The 12,947-nt window shown below is 52.5% G+C and overlaps 5 protein-coding genes across 5 annotated transcripts; 4 read left to right on the forward strand and 1 right to left on the reverse strand.

The window, feature by feature from the left end:
* Positions 1-716: 716 nt before the first annotated feature.
* On the forward strand, positions 717-1,952 carry J3458_009426 (uncharacterized protein; the record flags this gene model as incomplete). Its single annotated transcript, XM_066119777.1, has 1 exon — positions 717-1,952. One exon carries the CDS (start codon positions 717-719, stop codon positions 1,950-1,952), a length of 1,236 nt encoding a protein of 411 aa, XP_065975574.1.
* A 184-nt stretch (positions 1,953-2,136) lies between these two features.
* On the forward strand, positions 2,137-3,345 carry J3458_009427 (uncharacterized protein; the record flags this gene model as incomplete). Its single annotated transcript, XM_007808983.2, has 1 exon — positions 2,137-3,345. The coding sequence occupies one exon, from the start codon at positions 2,137-2,139 to the stop codon at positions 3,343-3,345; it is 1,209 nt and encodes a 402-aa protein (XP_007807174.2).
* A 561-nt stretch (positions 3,346-3,906) lies between these two features.
* MCCC2 (Methylcrotonoyl-CoA carboxylase beta chain, mitochondrial) lies at positions 3,907-5,778 on the reverse strand. Its single transcript, XM_066119778.1, has 2 exons — positions 5,127-5,778; positions 3,907-5,059 (listed from the first exon to the last, which is right to left on the reverse strand). The coding sequence occupies exons 1-2, from the start codon at positions 5,666-5,668 to the stop codon at positions 3,943-3,945; spliced, it is 1,659 nt and encodes a 552-aa protein (XP_065975575.1). The 5' UTR covers positions 5,669-5,778; the 3' UTR covers positions 3,907-3,942.
* Positions 5,779-5,979: 201 nt separating this feature from the next.
* J3458_009429 (uncharacterized protein) lies at positions 5,980-8,650 on the forward strand. Its single transcript, XM_007808981.2, has 2 exons — positions 5,980-7,321; positions 7,466-8,650. Exons 1-2 carry the CDS (start codon positions 6,120-6,122, stop codon positions 7,554-7,556), a joined length of 1,293 nt encoding a protein of 430 aa, XP_007807172.2. The 5' UTR covers positions 5,980-6,119; the 3' UTR covers positions 7,557-8,650.
* Positions 8,651-10,094: 1,444 nt separating this feature from the next.
* On the forward strand, positions 10,095-12,067 carry J3458_009430 (uncharacterized protein). The gene is made up of 4 exons (XM_066119779.1): positions 10,095-10,723; positions 10,788-11,235; positions 11,397-11,513; positions 11,577-12,067. The coding sequence occupies exons 1-4, from the start codon at positions 10,357-10,359 to the stop codon at positions 11,755-11,757; spliced, it is 1,113 nt and encodes a 370-aa protein (XP_065975576.1). The 5' UTR covers positions 10,095-10,356; the 3' UTR covers positions 11,758-12,067.
* The last annotated feature ends 880 nt before the right edge of the window (positions 12,068-12,947 follow it).

A 12,947-nucleotide genomic window follows, 5' to 3' on the forward strand; every position in this document is an offset into this window, starting at 1 on the left:
GAACATCGCCTTGTGAGGCAGCTGGGCCTGATCAATGACTTGATGCAAGAGCGTCACAAATGGCACTCGTTGGACAGCAACCTGGTCTCAATGCCCGCGAGGTCTTTCATCTCAAGTGTTCAAACGAAACCGCTAATTCCAGTTTGATAGGTTGTTTACTTGACTATTGGGACGCTCTCTGTCTCTTTTATATTTCAGTTAGAGAGCTGAGAAGTGTTCCTAATTGGACACCCAGCACTCGTTTCACTCCTTTTCTTCCAAGCTTTCGTTAACTTGAATGGTCGCATATCTATCTTCAGTTACATCTACCACTCGTTTTGACATGACATGCGACATATGTGAATTACAGCAACTTTCTTTCACGTTTCTTCACTTACAGGACAGAGTCGTCCCGATTTTGATGCAAGACAACGACTTACGTATTTACCAACCAATCCCCGATTCAAAGCCCGACAGCAACATAGCGTAATATTTGGGATATCTTGCGCAAATTTGACCGTACAGAGACGAGATATCTACTCATTTATCACCAGTCTTTGACTTGTTTGGGAAAACCACTGCAAATAAATCGCCCGGAACGTTCAGACTGATCCTGCGACGAATGGTTCGCGGCTGCTGAAAATAGTCAAATGAGTCAACCCTACAATGGAAGGGATATGGACCGGCCATACAATACACCAGGGTCTGTTAGAAGGGCCCGGGAACAAGTGCAAGGTATGCTAGCGAGGGATGGGGAGGGACCGCGATGGGCGCAACAGAACCCAAACCCGATTGAATCCTCAACACCACTGCGACCACCGCCGCCAGGGTATTCTCAGTCTAGGTTCGCGAAGAATAGAATGCCCCCTGGCCAGGACCCAAAGTATGGCCCGGGAATATCAAGACCGACCCAGGTGCCACAGTGGCCGCTCACCAATTCCAGTACCTCGCCGTCGACTTCTGTCGACCCAAGTTCATATCGGTCTTCCTCTTCGAAATCACAACAGATACCTCAGAGACCTCCGAGACCCAGCCCGAGCAGAATTCCCTCCATGCTTGACCAGGCAAAACCACAACAACCTACTCCTGTCTTCACCTCTCGATCGGTCTTACCAGACACGTCACAAGAAAAGAACGACAATTATAATGTTTCCTCCCCATCGACCCCCTCAGAAAGCTCTAACCGGCAAACAATATCGTCTGTGGGATCGATACCTGACTTTCCGGTACCGATTCCCGCGAGTTCTTCAGCACCGCCCAGGAAGAGTGCAAACTTGGGACCTCCACCTTCGAGCCGAAGAGGGGCATCGTCTTTTTATTCGAGTGCATCATACGTTTCTCCCATACCCGAAGAAAGCCCGCGGTCAAGATCTCATGGGTCGTATGCGTCAAGCGCGGCTATGCCTGAAACATGGCCCGCTGGATCACCTGAGATAGGCAGCCCTGCCTATGGCGACGCATTCTACGAAGAATCGATAACAGAAAAGGACAGAGAATCTGGGTATGATGAGTTCGGAGATGAGAGCCAATTGGTTCGGAGTGCAAGCTTGGGTAAGAAGGGTAAGCCGGCATTGATTACCACAAAAAGGGCTAGCAGTTCTGGGACAAATACCGGAAAAGATCCAGCACCAGCGAAGACAGTACTCGAGAATGACGGCTATACGAGTCCGGCAACAAGTTCATCCGAATCTGTTTCTACCATTAAAAAACCCCGAGCATCGTTTATCAATACTTCGAGTAGGGAAAGTCTAGCCACGGATGCTATCCTGCAGCCTTATGGTAGTGCAAGTTCATCGGGCCCTAGAGAGTCTGTGCAACTTGGAGATGTCCCTCGACAGCAATCTCGCCTGTCGGCTATGAAGCGTCCGCCCAGGCTTGATATCGACGCAGTTCGAGCGGCAGAGGCTAGGGGGAGTCTTACAAGCTTGCCAGATTTGATTCGGCGCGCAACCAGACTTGCAGGCTATGATTGACAAGGGCAAACGGCCGGCAAGCAGGCTTGATACTATGGAAGGTTATCTCACTGAAAAAGGTAGCTATACTACTGAGAAATGAGCCCCTTGTCCTCGTACTCATCTGTTCATTCTGTACGAGCGGGATGATTATCTGATTCTAACTTTGGTATTAGATGACCTCCACCGATCTGGATTGTCAGACATGCTGGCGGCCTTTCCGCCACCTGTTCATACACCTCGAAACAATACCAGCCGCAGCTCGTGGATAAGAAGCAGCACATGGCCAGCAATCTCTGGACAAGATCGACGTACTCATTCACGTTCCCCGAGTGGTCAAATTGAACCAAAGCCTAAACGACGATGCTGTGGTCTACCCTTGTGGCTAGTCATCCTTTTGGTCTTCTTACTTCTTATCCTCATTGTGGCAGCCATAGTCGTCCCGCTCGAATTTTTTGTTTTCAAGAACCTTGGCCAAAGAGACAAGGACCTCACTATCGGTCAATGCCAGGAGAGACTAACCTGCCTGAATGGTGGTACCAGCGTAATTTCCCAAGGCAATTGTTCGTGTATCTGTACCAATGGCTTTACAGGTTCCACCTGTGGCGATGGTGGTAACACCGGGTGTACGATGACAAATCTTGTTTCCACTGACGGACAGTCAAGTATTACAAACGTGACAATGGGCAGAGCCATTCCACGGCTACTAGCTGATGCCAACAAGAATTTTTCTGTGCCACTGTCGGGCACCTCAATTCTGGCTAGGTTTAACTCTGGAAACTTGTCATGCATTGCTCAAAATTCTCTTGTCACTTTTGACGGTCGTTCCACAAGATCCGGTCAAGCTACAGATGAGGTGCAAGACAACACTCAAAACCAGGCGAACCTTGTCCTGAATGTTGAAGAGTTCCCGGTGATATCAATTATTACTCTCGTGCCACCAACCACGACGACAACGACTACTGTGACTCCTCCTGTTACTGGCCAGAAGCCTACAACATCAGTGGCGAGTTCAGCTCCCCCAGAAAAATCTCAAACAACAATACCACCAACTACCCCGGCCAAGTCGACCTTGACATCCATGTTCTTATCGAGCCCCCTGCCTATTTCCAGGTCAACTGCTACCACCACTAGCAGAGCTCCTTCAAATTTCCCAGTCACAGAGGAAGTGCTTGATTTCTCGCGGGTTGCAATGCTCTACATATTACAACAGCAGACCGTGGACAGGGCAGTGTCTTCCCAAGCTGCACTGCAACGACTATTTAGCAAGGCCATGAGGGGTCAAACACAGATAGGGAGTCAAGTCACGGAGCAGGAGGCGTCCAACGTTGATCTTGGGGGTGGAAATAGCATCAACCTGGTCTCACTATCTGTCAACATTGGGAACGGACCAGTTGGGCGCAGAAATGTTTAGCGTGATGCCGATGCCGCCATATCTCAACGACCGGCCCGGATTTGATCAGAAATCACAGAAGGAGAGGAGAGGTCTCGCACAAAACTCGTCGAGACTCTTCAGTTCTCTTTGATTGATTCCATTCTCCGGATTGTACAATATAAAATGGAGTTCAGCGATGGCGTTTTGATAGATGAAGAAATGCTTATACCACCGACATTGAGGAGGAATATCAAGGAATAAATGGGTTAATGATGTAATATCGTGTCGCGTCCCGGCATTGGTAGAAGTGAAATTCGATAGTGGTTTCTAATTGTTGTAGCCTACTTTGTGATTCGACAATTATTTCAATTGTACAGAACATCTATGGCAAAATATATACAATATGCTCTAATACATGAAGACCACTGCCCACTGACAAGGTTCTGAGGCGTCATCAAATTCATATTCTAGCTTTTTATAGTTGTTTCCCCTGTTTACATTCTGAAGACGCCGAATCTGGTATCTCCAGCCTTGACCTCGTTCCGCCCACCCATGGCAGCCTGCAGGCCTAGGCCGAGGTAGCGTCGAGTGTGTTGGGGGGGAATAATGCCATCGTCCTGTTGTTGGTTGAATATATTAGCCACTGGAAAAGGAATGAAAAAGGGGTTGGGAGTTTGAAAAAGGGGGACTGTTTATCGGCCCACTTACCCAAAGTCTTGCAGAGGAGAATGTGGCCTCAGTCTCACGATCGATGCGAGCCCTGAGCTCGGGGTCGGCTTTCTGGCCAACACTCTCCATGACGGCAGCGAGCTGCTCGCTCCCCATGACGCCGACGCGGGCGTTGGGCCACATCCAGAGGAAACGGGGACCATAGGCGCGTCCGCACATGCCGTAGTTGCCGGCGCCGTAGGAGCCGCCAACGACAACGGTGAACTTGGGCACGTCGGCGCAGGCAACGGCCGTGACGAGCTTGGCGCCGTGCTTGGCGATGCCGTCTCGCTCAGAGGCCGTGCCGACCATGAAGCCCGAGATGTTTTGCAGGAAGACGAGGGGGATGCCGCGCTGGGCGCAGAGCTCGATGAAGTGTGCGCCCTTGACGGCGGACGAGGCGAAGAGGATGCCGTCGTTGGCGACGATGCCAACTTTGTGGCCGTAGATGGAGGCGAAGCCGGTGACGAGGGTGGTGCCAAAGTCCCGCTTAAACTCGGAGAATTCGGAGCCGTCCACGACGCGGGCAATGACTTCACGGATGGGGATGGGCTTGCGGAGATTGGTGGTTCCGATGCCCATGAGCTCTTCTGGGTCGTAGAGGGGCTCTGAGAAGGCAGTGGCAGGAGGCTGCGTGGCGGCGGATCTGGCAGGCCAGTTGAGGTTGCTGATGGATCGTCGAGCGAGGGTGATGGCGTGGGCGTCGTCGACGGCCAGGTAGTCGGTCACGCCGGACACGGAGGAATGCATCTTGCCGCCGCCGAGTTCTTCGGCGCTCACGACCTCGCCGGTGGCGGCTTTGACGAGGGGAGGGCCGGCAAGGAAGATGTGGCCCTGTTCGCCGACAATGATGGACTCGTCCGACATGGCGGGGACGTAGGCTCCTCCCGCGGTGCAAGGGCCCATGACGACGGCGATTTGAGGGATCCCTTGCGACGACATGCGTGCCTGGTTGTAGAAGATGCGGCCAAAGTGCTCGCGGTCGGGGAAGACGTCGGACTGGTGCGGGAGGTTGGCACCGCCAGAGTCGACCAGGTAGATGCAGCTATTCACACACTTAGCTTCGGGTACTTTCGACAAGATGGAGAGAGCAGACTGGGGGCCATGCTTACGGCAACTTATTCTCCTGCGCAACAGCCTGCGCACGGAGATGCTTTTTGACGGTAATGGGGTAGTAAGTGCCGCCCTTGACTGTGCTGTCGTTTGCGACAATGACGCAGGTGACGCCCTCGACGACGCCGACGCCGGTGATGATGCCGCCGGCTGGAACGTCGGCCTCGGGGTACAGCTCGTAGCCGGCCATGGGGGACAATTCCAAAAACGTCGTCCCCGGGTCAATCAGCGACGTGATGCGGTCCCTCGGAAGCATCTTCTTGCGAGCAATGTGCTTTTCGCGGGCCTTTTCAGGACCCCCGCGCTGGATCTTGCGCGTGAGCTCGGCCATTCTGGCAGTGACTTCAGACATGTGCTTCTCATTTTCCTTGTACTCCTCCGACGAGGGGTCGACATTGGTTTGGAGGCGAGATATGGCGGCTGCTTGGTGAGGGGGCGTGAGGTTCGCGATGGCGCGGGACTGGATGTGATGTTGTTTGGGATGACGGGCGTGAAGGCGGGCCAGCCGCAGGGCCTGTTGTGAGGACCGGCTGAGAGACATTATGGAATTGACGTCTCTACAAGCGTAATTGAGCGACTTTATGCTGGCGCTGGGCAAGAAGGCAGGCTTCCGGGAAGAAGGGGGAGAAAAGAAGAAGAAGAAGAAGGTAAAGACGAAGGGGTATGAAAGGCCGAGACAAGGCGTAGCATTCGGGAGCAAGCTTGTCCGCAAAGCCGGCAAACTTGACATCGTGGGGGCAGGAGCCAAAATCTGGGGTTGACGGGCCGCAGCAAGCCGAAGTAGGCCGCAGGCTTATGGCTATGAGCCTTGGATGGCCGCATCCATCCAGACCCTCGGCTTTACTTTAAACTCGGACTTCTTTTCTGGACTCGAGCCAGTGCCGCACTTCTTATTTCTTTTTCTGCTGCTTGCCTGGGAATTGATCCGGGACACTCGACTTTTTGCCTCCACCCTCTCATTTCGACGCCTTTACAAAATCACATACAACAACATGGCAGCGAGCTTCAGATCGCTCACCAGAGCAGTCTCTCAACCCGCCGCCCGGCGACTACGACCCTCAGCCGCATCAATCACCCTCTCTACCGTCCAGACAAGACTACACTCGTCCAAGCATCCCAAGGGCTTTGAGGCGCCTACGAGCGAGGATCTAGATGAGCTGCGCGAGCGTGTGCAGGAGTTCACGCGCCGCGAAATCACAGAAGAGGTCGCCGCGCACACAGACAAGAGCAATGCTTTCCCCAACGAGATGTGGCCGAAGCTCGGCGAGGCCGGGTTCCTGGGCATCACGGCCGACGAGGACGTTGGCGGGCTGGGCATGGGCTACCAGGCTCACGCCGTTGTCATGGAGGAAATATCCCGCGCGTCAGGGTCCATTGGGCTGAGCTACGCGGCGCATTCGCAGCTCTGCGTGAACCAGCTGCAGCTCAATGGCAGCCCGGAGCAGAAGAAGAAGTACCTCCCGGGCCTGATTGCCGGCACCAAGATTGGCGCGCTGGCCATGTCCGAGTCTGGCTCCGGCAGCGACGTCGTGAGCATGCGCACGTCGGCCAAGAAGGTCGACGGCGGCCATCTCCTCAACGGCTCCAAGATGTGGATAACTAACGGGCCCGACGCCGACTTGATTGTTGTCTACGCCAAAACGGAGCCCGACAAGGGCTCCAAGGGCATCACGGCCTTCCTGGTCGAGACCAAGACGGACGGATTCAGCTGCGCCCGGAAGCTGGACAAGATGGGCATGCGCGGCAGCAACACGGGCGAGCTCATGTTCGACAACGTCTTCGTCCCCGAGGAGAATGTCGTGGGCAGCGTCAACGGTGGCGTGCGCGTCCTCATGGAGGGCCTCGACCTGGAGCGCCTGGTGCTCTCGGCCGGGCCCCTGGGCATCATGCAGGCGGCGCTGGACGTTGCCCTGCCCTTCTCCCACCAGCGCAAGCAGTTTGGTTCCCCGATCGCTCACAACCAGCTGGTCCAGGGCAAGCTTGCCGACATGTACACCAAGTTGCAGGCGGCGCGGGCCTATACGTACGCCACGGCCAAGCAGGTTGATGAGCAGGGCGTTATCCGTACCCAGGACTGTGCTGGCGCCATTTTGTACGCGGCTGAGCGTGCCACTGAGTGCGCACTTGACTGTATTCAGTTGCTGGGTGGTATGGGCTATGTTGAGGAGATGCCTGCCTCGAGATTACTGCGAGAGTAAGCTTGACCTTTTTGTTTGTTTTCAATGCTCCCCAGTGTTCCCATCTAGGACCCCTCTTGCCATACATTACGAGGCTTTCAAACCTCTGAAAATGGAAGGGCGAGGTAATTTACTTCTGACTAACGCATTTTGATTGGCAGTGCGAAATTGTACGAGATTGGTGCCGGAACTTCTGAAATTAGACGGATGGTCATTGGACGTGCTTTCAACAAGGAGTATGCCAATGCGTAAATGCATCGAAACCGGTAGTACACCAGTTCAGAAGCTTGCATTGGATGGACAAGAGGTTGACTGTTACCATGACAGTCGCTTGGATAGGTCGGAAACGCGCATTTCGATAGCTGAATACCGCCTGGATGGTCACTACGTTGCTGTACCAGGGACGGGCAGATTGCTCCGGGTCACTGTATTTTAAGTTCCATGCATTAAATCCGTCGGCAGATAGAAGGCGACCAGGATCACGATGATCATGCATCATCCGCTGTGCTACGGACAAGGTTACGAAGCGAGGTCGCAAATCGTACAATGTCCCATGTAAATAGGGCCGCAAAAATATCAAAATAGCATTATTAAACACGGGGGGGAGAACGAGTTCATCCAGCCAATAATCCAGTGCAGAGCAGATGAAGAAAATGTTCTGTTCCATGTTCTCGAGACATGTGTGTGGAACCCGTGGAAAAGGGATGGAATATGGTGCAATCGCTAGGTCGACAGGAGTGTGAAAGGGGGAAATACACCAACAAATTCAAGTCACGATAGTTCAAGGACAGGCGGTCTCTAGCTGGCGGTGACAAGGGCGCTCTTACCAGATGTGCCGGGTCCGCTTGCGGGGGGTTGCTCCAGGCACCAGTTTTAAATATTAGGCTAAAACTCATGATCAGTTCGTCTTCTGTAGTAGCGGCCAAGACAGGGGAATGAAATTTGGCCGGCAGACTGCTAAAATCATGACGATTTCGCTCCAATTGAACTCGTCGACAAATTGATGAGAATTTCGGGTGCTTCTTGAATGCGAACGAATTGATATGGTGAGCAAGAAGATCGAGTTACTCCAAATCTACAGTACCAAGTACCAGGTCGGGCCAAACAAAGGTCAGGAGTTCGCTCTTGGGCGTGCCGAATTGGCTGCGCGGTGTGCCAGCAGCATCGTGAGATTCGGGGAGTTCGGTCTGACTCTAGAGCTTTGTACCTTGTCTCCATCAGTAAGGTGAATTGTTGCTTGTGAGGGTGTCCTGTTTGCAAACGGATGCACCGGTCACTCTTCACACCCACACCGCCATACCCTACTGTCCTGTCAAAAAGCCCATGTGCATAATACACAGGTTAACTGGCGAGCGGGGGACCTGGGATTGAGACGGAGGCAAAGTCCTCACAATACCTGATCAACGGAGTGTTATCTCGTTTGACGGACAGAGGGTAGGCGTATCCAAATTGGTATGCTGACGTACCGGGCGTTGGGCAAGTACTCAGCACTCGGTAATACGATAATGTACGATGAAAATTGTGGTGTTCCGCGTGACCACCAGCCCTTGCCTCTCTGTGCTCGGTTGCTCCCCGGTCCTTTTCCTTGCCAAAACATAGTACTAGTAATGGCATTCATTAGATGATTGTTTTGGGTTGTGTTTGGAATCCTCGAGCCTGTGCTTGGCTGAGCTAGCAAGGAAAAAACAACCCAGGTGTTAGGGTAGCTTCTTGCACAGGCTGCTCGCGTCCTTCTATTTTTTTTGTACGGGGGTTGCCCCGAGAGATTCGAGAGCAGCGGGTAGTGAAGCACGATTGGAGGTTGAAAAAGGGAATAAGGAGCTTTGCTTGCTCTCGTTCTTAATATTTCCCTGATATACAATATAGAATAGTAGAATAGAAAAAGATGAAGGACATGGGAAATCGTCGCAGACTCAATCTTTTACCCCTGCTCTGTGGTCGCTCCTGCCTTCGTTGGGCCCCTCTCACCCCGCCTGAGCCACTTGCCGTCAAAGCCATTTCTAAAGTTCAATGTTCACTTCATATCGTAATTCGCGGCAGAATCGGCCGTGGGATTTGCTTCCGTCCTTGGCTGTGCAGACGTTGCCGGTTGTTTCTGTCTCGATTTGTCTGTCCCCGCGAACTTTGACATTACCTGCATCAATGTGACCTTGAAGCGCGCTTCTTTTTGCCGTGTGCAGCTTTCTTGCAGGTTTCACACCACTTGGCTCTCCAAGACAGACATGGGTCAAGTGTCTAGCCCCAGAAAAATTGGCTTCCGGGACTTGCTCCAGACGGTCTGACAAGGCTGTGCAAGAGCTCTAGAACCTCAATGTTGGAGCACTTTGGAGCTCGACTAAGGCGGCCCCTGTAGATGCAGGTCGACCCGTGTTCCGGAGTCTCCAGGATGCATAGACCATCTGCAATACTCCGCAGAGTCCTGCGAGCCTCTCTGCATGGTGTCCGCGCTCGCCGCTGCCCTGACCACCGGCTGGGGAGTTTTACCGTGCAGTCTGGTGGCATTCCTAGTCTGTCCATTGGGCAGTGATGAAAGATCGGCCTCTGGTGGATTCTCCTGGCTGGACCTTAGCTTTTCCGGCAAGGGACATCCTCGAAGTCTAGCGGCGACATGGAGCTTGATTCCCAATTTAGTGCCCACAGCATCCCCCCCTTGCCCCGTTGTCCCCGCTGCCGGCCCTAGCGCAAAGGGGTGGGGGTGTCCGTCACCGGAGCTTGAGGGGTGCGCATTAACATTGAACCATTGACCAGAGGGGCAGAGGTGGATGAAATATATACCACAAACTTAATCGCCCGCTCACTGCTCTACTCTGCTCACCTCTCTCTCCATACTGCTCAATCTCTTATTCTCTCTGGAACATCAATTGCAGTGGAATCGTGTTGAGTAGAAAGGTCTCACCTGAGCCTCAACGCCACCGCTCTCGGACAAGTCTTCGGTCCACGTACACATCACCAAAATTAGCTTCTCACATTGTGAGAAATAGGAAACACTTTTCCCCTCCAAATTCTATTTTCTCGGATTTCTCTTCATATCAAGTCACGCATAATCACAGCAATGGCTCCCAGACAGACCATCTTCGCTCCCATGCTGCGGCACGCTTCGCGAAGTGTTGCCCCTGCTACCTTGCGGCCGTCGTTCGCCGCCGCTCGCAATCTGCACAACATCCCTCCTCGAAGCAACAAGCCTGGCAGTTACTCTCGCACCGATGCTGACATTGAGGTTGAACATCCCGAAGAGCATGAACTGCCTTCCAGCAAGCCAGTCCTGGGTACTGGTGGACAGTTCGTGAAGCCTACTCTCCCTAGCTTCTCTCTTGATGGCCGTGTTGGTGTCGTCACTGGAGGTGCTCGTGGTTTGGGCTTGGTTATGGCCCAGGGCATGGTTTTTTCCGGTGCTGATGTTGCCCTTGTTGATATGAACAGTAGGTCACATTCTTCCCTATAGACCGTTGCGTTGTTCAGGTTGCTGAACTAACCTGATTATAGAGGAAGAAGCTCAGAAGCAGACCCAGTTGCTCATGGACGCCTTCCACCGTGAGAATCCCAACGCTTCAGCGGTAAGATCTTTGATTCGTTATACATATATTCAAAGAAAATCGGTTATTTTAACTGTTGCTCTTGCAAGAATTCCCACCGTCACCGCCCACTTTGCCGACGTCTCCGACCCTGAATCCGTCGAAAGTTGCATTGCTGAGGTTATTGAGCAGCACGGCAAGATTGACCACCTCGTCACCTCAGCCGGGTTTACTGAAAATTTCGAAGCCGTGAACTACCCCATTGACCGTATGCGTAAGCTGTGGGCTGTCAATGTCGACGGAACCTACCTTTTTGCCACCTCAGTTGCCCGTCACCTTATGGCGCGCAAAGCCCCGGGTAGCATGGTCATGATTGGTAGCATGTCTGGCGCCATTGTCAACGTTCCCCAGCCTCAGGCGTAAGTGATTCCTTGGCGATCCTGTGTCACTGGCACTTTATTCCGAATCCCCTGGTCGATGATGCCGATCGCGAGCGGGGTGCAGGGGGTGTGGATTTCGATCCTGCACAAAGTACATGTGCTTGAGAAAAGATCAATTGCTGACTATACGCGGCTATTAGTCCCTACAACGCTGCCAAAGCTGGTGTGCGCCATCTGGCAGCTTCTCTAGCCGTCGAATGGGCACATGCTGGAATCCGCGTCAACTGTATCTCCCCTGGATACATGCTAACAGCACTGTGAGTGATGAAGCACAAACGAATAGGTTCAGCTGCCGAAATACTGACATTCCGCCCTTACAGAACTGAAAAGATTCTCGACGAGAACCCCGATCTTAAGCAGAAGTGGACCTCACTTATTCCCCAAGGCAAGATGGGTCAACCTCAAGACCTTATGGGCCCTGTGTCCTTCCTGCTCTCTGATGCCAGTAGCTACGTCACTGGTGCTGACCTTCGCGTCGATGGCGGATATACCGTGACCTAAGGGGAGATCCTAACTGCAATAAGAATAAACAAATAAGACGTTTCAACCGGGCAATAACATTTACAAGCGAGGCGAGGATGGGCAAAAGAAGCATCAGTCATTGTTTGCAATAACCTACATGGGCTCGGTTTTCCTAGTGTGCATCAGGCGTTTTGGGAGGTTCATGAAGGGTATTACTGTCCACCTTTATTTTTTTTTTTTTTCATTAAGCCAGTAATAATGATAATCGCATATTTGTAACACAGTCTTTGAACAGCGTATATCAAGTAGTGATGCGTCTAGTCAAAGTGTCTAGTCGAGGTCGACCAGGGCTACCATCACCTACCAACTACTTTGAAGATCCAAGGACTTCAAGGACTTGGTGACGTATTAGGAGCATGGGCATTGCAGAACGCTTCCCTGTAAGAACCCCTGCACTATAGTTATCTTGCCTACTGAGTGGAGATTGTCCACTGGTCGCCCAGAGATTTGCAAGCTTGATCGGAGGTTATTCTGCTTGAAGTCCCTACCAAGATGCCGGAATTGCAAGCGCACCGTCCGCCGAGAAGTTGGCCACGTCATCAACCACGAGAGGTATCCGCCTGCCTGCCTGAGTAGGTAGATAGATAGGAGGTCGAAAATAATTGACCGACTCGAATCAGAGTCAGCTTCCAGTCACCGTTGAAGGCGGGAAGAGCGTCCGCCCATAATCGCCGAGCTGGTTTGTAAGGAAGAGGACTATTTTTGGATTGTATGCCATCTTTTCAAAAGGAAGTGAGGAGAGTTCATCCGTTGGCTGTGATTTCTAGCACTTCGTGCCGCAGGGAGCACAGCCTGAGCTATCGTCGTTCAAGAGATTGCCGCTATGGAGCTGCATCTATCGAAAATTCAACCTTGACAAATATCAAGGTTATCCTTTTTGGCAAAAGGCGAGGGCATCGCAGTATCAGTCAGAAGAGGTCTTGGTATCCGCTTTATCACGCTGTATGCTTGGTACAGATTAGGATTTCATTATTGTCTCGTCTTTCCAAGTCCAATCTGATTCACGACGACGATGTGATTGGCCGCCGGCTACATAGAACCCGGTACGTGTCGAGATATCTCGGTTTCCTTGCCGCTCAATGCCAATGTTGGCGTCTTGTCGCACAGGTGATGCGCTCCACGTGCTGAATTTCTTCGCCTTTGGGAACAGCAGGGCTAGCCAACACTGC

The sequence above is a fragment of the Metarhizium acridum genome, assembly GCF_019434415.1.
Source record: "Metarhizium acridum strain ARSEF 324 chromosome Unknown scaffold_141, whole genome shotgun sequence".
NCBI classification, from domain to species: domain Eukaryota; kingdom Fungi; phylum Ascomycota; class Sordariomycetes; order Hypocreales; family Clavicipitaceae; genus Metarhizium; species Metarhizium acridum.

Bases quoted from the DNA above. Each gene is read 5' to 3' on its own strand.
- J3458_009429 (XM_007808981.2), top strand. From the start codon at position 6,120: ATGGCAGCGAGCTTCAGATCGCTCACCAGAGCAGTCTCTCAACCCGCC. The intron at 7,322-7,465 runs GTAAGCTTGACC...TTTGATTGGCAG, and splicing joins GCCTCGAGATTACTGCGAGA to TGCGAAATTGTACGAGATTG.
- J3458_009430 (XM_066119779.1), top strand. From the start codon at position 10,357: ATGGCTCCCAGACAGACCATCTTCGCTCCCATGCTGCGGCACGCTTCG. The intron at 10,724-10,787 runs GTAGGTCACATT...ACCTGATTATAG, and splicing joins TGCCCTTGTTGATATGAACA to AGGAAGAAGCTCAGAAGCAG. The intron at 11,514-11,576 runs GTGAGTGATGAA...CCGCCCTTACAG, and splicing joins GGATACATGCTAACAGCACT to AACTGAAAAGATTCTCGACG.
- MCCC2 (XM_066119778.1), bottom strand. From the start codon at position 5,668: ATGTCTCTCAGCCGGTCCTCACAACAGGCCCTGCGGCTGGCCCGCCTT. The intron at 5,060-5,126 runs GTAAGCATGGCC...GTGTGTGAATAG, and splicing joins GCGCAGGAGAATAAGTTGCC to CTGCATCTACCTGGTCGACT.